The sequence below is a fragment of the Lucilia sericata genome, unplaced genomic scaffold (genome assembly GCF_015586225.1).
Source record: "Lucilia sericata isolate MDLA Ls3-8-SP2 unplaced genomic scaffold, ASM1558622v1 Contig000981F_arrow, whole genome shotgun sequence".
NCBI classification, from domain to species: domain Eukaryota; kingdom Metazoa; phylum Arthropoda; class Insecta; order Diptera; family Calliphoridae; genus Lucilia; species Lucilia sericata.
This window is the reverse complement of record NW_023994964.1, coordinates 59779-65778: the sequence shown is the minus strand read 5'-3', so window position 1 is coordinate 65778 and position 6000 is coordinate 59779. Positions and strand designations below refer to the sequence as shown.

The window sequence follows — 6000 nt, the reverse complement described above, 5'->3', positions numbered from 1 at the left end:
GGTATATCGAATAACATAGATGAACCGATATTGGATGAAGGGGAGGCTAACACGGAAATTGTAATTACATCTGATATGGTTAAAGGGGCAATCAAGAGCTTCGCTCCCTATAAAGCTGCAGGGCTGGATGGCATTTGCCCGGTACTCTTGCAGATGGAGGCGGGACTGGTTTCCGTACATCTGTCTCAGATATTCACTGCATGCTTGAAATTAACATATACCCCCATTAAATGGCAGGATGCAAGGGTAATATTTATACCAAAACCAGGGAAACCTAGCTATTCGACACCTAAGTCTTATCGACCGATAAGTCTTACGTCCTTCCTACTTAAAACCTTGGAACGGATAGTTGATACTATGGTTAAAAGCAGTATAGCCGACAAAGACCTAAAATTTAAGCATCATGCTTATTGTTGGAGACACTTGTAATAATAACAACTTGTTTTATAATTTTAATTTATATCAAGAGTACATTGAAATATTTTATACATGTTTCAAAAATAATTTTTCATTTATTCATTCTTACTTTGACTTTTCAAATAAATAGAACTTTTTTGTTATTTAATATTTTATAAAAATATAATTTGTTTTAATACAAACCCCAACAAATTGGCGACGAGGATTATGGCTCAAGATTCAAAAATACTGGAACTTTTGGAGTTACAAAGCAAACTTCTTGCAACCCTTACCCAAGGAAATGCATCAAGCATCAATCAAGATTTACTAATGGAAAAATTATCGATCAGCATAACTGAATTTTGCTATGATCAAGCAAATTCATCAACATTCAATAATTGGTATGCTCGTTTTGAAGATATTTTTCTCGTAGAAGGCAAGGATTTAGACGATGCTGCACGTGTGAGACTCCTAATGCGAAAACTAAACAATATTGCTTATGGGCAATACTCAGCATACATTCTACCAAGAAATCCAAGAGATGTCACTTTTGCGGATACGGTCAAAATTCTTAAGGATATGTATGGAATTCAAGATTCAATTTTTAGTATTCGATATAAATGTTTACAAACTGTCAAGATGTCACATGAGGATTTAATTTCGTATGGAGCTCGTGTCAACAAACTGTGTGAAAATTTTAAGTTATCTGAGATGAACGCAGATGAATTCAAATGCTTAGTATTTGTTTGTGGTCTACAATCCAATGCATACTCTGATGTTCGAATGAGATGTCTTTCAGCTCTAGAAGATGACCGTAATCAAAACATTAATAAGCTAATTACTAGTGCTCAAAGATTGCTAAACTTAAAACACGATACAGCAATGGTAGAAGTTAACACACAATCATCCATAAATGCTATAAAATCAAATCTAAAATCAAATGATGATTTTAAAGGTAAGGTGAAGCCAAAAACCCCCTGTTGGAACTGTGGTGCCATGCACTATTCAAAATATTGCACCTATTTAAAACATGTATGTACACAATGTAAAAACATGGGACATAAAGAAGGTTACTGCAAGAATCATCAGTCAGAAAACAAGTTCACTCATGAAAAGAAAAAGAAATATAACAAGAATCACAAATATTCAAAACCGAAGTCCAATGTTGTTCAAATCAACCGGATCTCGTATGAGTCAAGAAGGAAATTTGTCACAGTCAATATAATACCTTCATCATCAACAACATCTGCAAAATGCAAATCGATACCGCATCAGATGTGTCGATTATTGGTAAAACGTTATGGCGAAAAATGGGTAATCCAGGCACAAAACTGTCAAATCGTTATGTCACAAGCGCTTCAAAGGATCAGATCAAACTCATAGCCGAGTTTCCATGTCAAGTTCGGCTCCAAGGTGATGTAAAACATTGTAATTTATTAGTTGTAGACATTGATACTCTCTCAATTTTTGGTTCAGATTGGCTTGAGATTTTTGGACTATGGGACAAACCATTAAGCAATGTATGTTCTCAAATAAAGGATCAAGAAATTGACATTAATGTCCTACATAACATCAAATCTGAATATGCCGATATTTTTCAAAATTCTCCTTCAAAATGTACTAAAGCACAAGTACATTTACAACTTAAACCAAACGTCAAACCAATTTTCCGTGTGAAGAGACCTGTTGGTTATGCTATGCTAAGTTTAATTGAAGATGAATTGCAGCGATTGGAAACATTAGGCATAATCAATCCAGTTGATAACGCAGAGTGGGCAGCACCCATTGTTGCAGTGAAGAAGCCTAACGGAAAAGTTAGAATATGTGGAGACTATTCATCTGGTCTTAATGACAGTCTAGAACCACATATGTATCCCTTACATCGTCCTGAGGACTTATATGCAAAAGTAGGGAACAGTTGTTTATTTACGCATATTGATTTGTCAGACGCGTATTTACAAACAGAAGTTTCTCCAGACTCAGCTAAACTTCTGACAATCAATACTCATAAAGGGTTATATACATTCAATCGTCTAGCTCCCGGTGTAAAAAGTGCTCCAGGTGCTTTTCAACAGTTAATGGACACCATGTTAATAGGCATAGATGATACAGCAGCCTACATTGATGACATAATCGTTGGTGGTAAAACGGTGGAAAAACACATCGATAACGTAAAGAGAGTTCTTCAAAGACTTCGTGAGTATAGTTTTCATATCAAATTTGAGAAGTGCACATTTTTTGCAAAAGAGGTGAAATACCTTGGCAATATCATGCCTTCATCGGGTTTACGTCCTGATAAAGAAAAGATCAAAGCAATTTTAGATCTACCACCACCATCAAATATATCTGAGTTAAGATCATTTCTCGGATCCATAAACTATTATGGAAAATATGTTAAAAATATGACCAATTTAAGAACTCCTCTTGATCATCTACTTCAAGATAACACCAAATTTAAATGGTCAAACGAATGCCAACAATCCTTTGAAAAATTTAAGGAAATTTTAAATTCAGATCTCCTTTTAACCCACTACAACCCGGATCTGCCAATCAAAGTTGCAGCCGACGCTTCAGGAAAAGGAATTGGAGCTTACATTTGTCACATTTTTCCAGACAATTCGGAGAAAGTAATAGAACATGCTTCCCGTACTCTCACTCCAGCGGAAAAAAACTATGCGCAAATAGAAAAAGAAGCACTTGGTCTGGTATATGCTGTAGAAAAATTCCATAAGTACATTTATGGAAGGGAATTTATCCTGTGTACGGACCATAAACCGCTTTTAGCTATTTTTGGAAGTAAAAAAGGTATTCCAGTTTATTCAGCAAATAGACTACAGAGATGGGCACTTACTTTAATGATGTACAATTTCAAGATTCAGTACATAAACACAAAAGAATTTGGTTGTGTCGATATGCTTTCAAGACTAATCGATACCGAGTTAAAACCAGATGAGGAAATCGTCATTGCTTGTACGACACTTGAGGAAGATTGCACAGCCATACTCATGAACCATTTTGATCAGTTACCTGTAACATTCAACATGGTAAAGCAAGCAACTCAGAAATGTCAAACAATTCAGTCAGTAATTCATGCACTACAAAACGGATGGACTTCAAATAAAAATCCAGAACTGACTCAATTTTACTCTAGAAGAGAAAGTCTAAGCGTAGTTCAAGACTGTTTAATGTACAACAACAGAATCGTTATTCCAAAATGTCTAAGGAATAAGATCATGAGACAATTGCATCGTGGACATCCTGGAAAAGAGCGAATGAAAGCATTGGCAAGAAGTCATGTTTATTGGCCAGGAATAGATGAAGATGTCGCAATTTTTGTAAGAAACTGTCATAATTGTGCAGTTGCAGCTACAGCACCAGTGAAACACACATTACAGTCGTGGCCATTAGCAACAAAACCAATGGAACGTCTACATATAGACATAGCAGGACCATGCAATGGTCAATATTATTTCGTAATAATAGACGCATTCTCAAAGTGGCCGGAAATATATCAAGTCCCAAACATCACATCTTCAACAATCATAGCCAAACTAACAGAAATGTTTGCCAGGTATGGAGATTGTGAAACAATTGTGTCAGACAATGGTACACAATTTGTAAGCGCACAATTTAATCAGTTTATCAAATCTCGTGGTATCACACATATAAAAACTGCCCCATATCATCCACAATCGAATGGGCAGGCAGAGAGATTTGTAAGAACACTAAAACAAGCTCTTCAAAAACTTAAGGATGAGGGAAATAGCCATGAGATACTTGAAATATTCCTACAGACTTACCGATTAACTCCAAGGGATAACTCAAAATCTCCAGCTGAATTATTTCTCCAACGAAAAATAAAAACAACTTTAGATTTGTTAAAACCTCAACATTCAATTTCCGCACCTCAACGAAATATTAAAATGGAACAACAATTTAATTTAAAATATGGTGCCAAAGAGAGAAATTTTAAAGCAAAAGACCTTGTTTATGCACAGGTGTTTAAAAATAACAAAATGGTGTGGATTATGGATGGATGTGGATGGTTAATTATAATGTTTACATATACGACAATAAGTCAAAATTAATAAGATCACATATCAACCAACTAAAAAGAAGATATAAAAATAACAATTTTAGTCAGCCAGATTCAATCCAACTCATGTTAGAACTATTTGGAATCAAACCGAATTTTATAAATCAATCTCATATACGACCACCAGTAGAAAATTCAACTCCATCAACCCCTCTAAGGCTAGTTGAAGCAAATGTAACAGCAAGTACTCCAGAACAAAGACAAGTTGAAGCAAATTCAACTCCAAGCTCTCCTGAAAATCAATTACATTCACCACTAACATTTAGCACTCCAATAGCTGAACCTCCAGCAAGTATTTCAAGACCAAAGCGAAATGTGAAACCTCCAGAAAGATTTGGTTTTACCAACTAACTTCAAAAAGGGGAGATGTTGGAGACACTTGTAATAATAACAACTTGTTTTATATTTTAATTTATATCAAGAGTACATTGAAATATTTTATACATGTTTCAAAAATAATTTTTCATTTATTCATTCTTACTTTGACTTTTCAAATAAATAGAACTTTTTTGTTATTTAATATTTTATAAAAATATAATTTGTTTTAATACAAACCCCAACACTTATGTAAAGGAACGATAGGTGGAAACCGCTGTAAACGATGTTGTCCACTACATAGGTGCATCCTTCGATAGCAAACTGTATACACTGACGGTATGCATTGACATCAAAGGCGCCTTCAATAACGTGCACACTGATACTCTTATCCAATCCCTAGACCATTTTTATGTTGACCGGGTGCTCTTGTACTGGATCAACTACATGCTAAGGAACAGATGGATAAGCTACGAGATGTACGATAGAACTATCAGGAAAAAGGTATTTCACAGTATACCACAGGGTGGCATTTTGTCACCACATTAGGGTACTTAGGAGTATATTACCACGATTAATAGACTCCTAAGTACCTTAACTGCTATGCAGACGATGTCGTAATACTTTTAAAGGGAAAGGATCCAAATTACTTGTGTAGAAGAGCTGAGGAGGCTCTGAATACGGACTTGAGCTGGGCTCAACCGAGAGGCCTCAAATCTGTCTTTTGACAAGAAAGACATAAATTTCTACGTATACTGAACCTTGCTTCCTGGGCAAGAAGATATCGATGACAGACAAACTTAAGTACTTGGGTGTAATCCTCGACCGGAAATTAAACTGGAGATACCATGTGGAGGATAGGATCAACAAGGCATATTGGTGCTGGGCGATATGTAGGAGAACTATGGGCATTAAATAAGACCCTACTATGACAAATTGGCTTTATAAAAGTGTAATATGAAACTACTACAGGGAGTTCCGCGTACATGCTGCTTGGTTATAAGCGGTATCATGTGTACTACTTCAACCAAAGCTCTGGAAACGTTGCTAGATATTCCACCCATTAAAACATATTTAAGATATGAGGCGGCGCTTACAGCCTAACGGCTCCTTACTTTAGGGAAACTGGCCAAAAGCGGTTACAGAACACGTCATCAATGTATACTGGACACATTGGAAGGTTATACACAATC

General features: G+C 35.8%; 1 protein-coding gene across 1 annotated transcript; it reads left to right on the top strand.

The window, feature by feature from the left end:
* The first annotated feature begins 624 nt into the window (after positions 1–624).
* LOC119609444 (uncharacterized protein K02A2.6-like) lies at positions 625–4843 on the top strand. The gene is made up of 3 exons (XM_037964213.1): positions 625–1351; positions 1873–3127; positions 4537–4843. The coding sequence occupies exons 1-3, from the start codon at positions 625–627 to the stop codon at positions 4841–4843; spliced, it is 2289 nt and encodes a 762-aa protein (XP_037820141.1).
* The last annotated feature ends 1157 nt before the right edge of the window (positions 4844–6000 follow it).

What these genes read in the sequence shown, in the direction of transcription:
- LOC119609444 (XM_037964213.1), top strand. Translation starts at nt 625, where the DNA reads ATGGCTCAAGATTCAAAAATACTGGAACTTTTGGAGTTACAAAGCAAA. An exon ending in ATCAAATGATGATTTTAAAG is followed by an intron (nt 1,352 to 1,872) that starts GTAAGGTGAAGC and finishes TTTTTGGTTCAG; the next exon opens with ATTGGCTTGAGATTTTTGGA. An exon ending in GCTGTAGAAAAATTCCATAA is followed by an intron (nt 3,128 to 4,536) that starts GTACATTTATGG and finishes TAACAATTTTAG; the next exon opens with TCAGCCAGATTCAATCCAAC.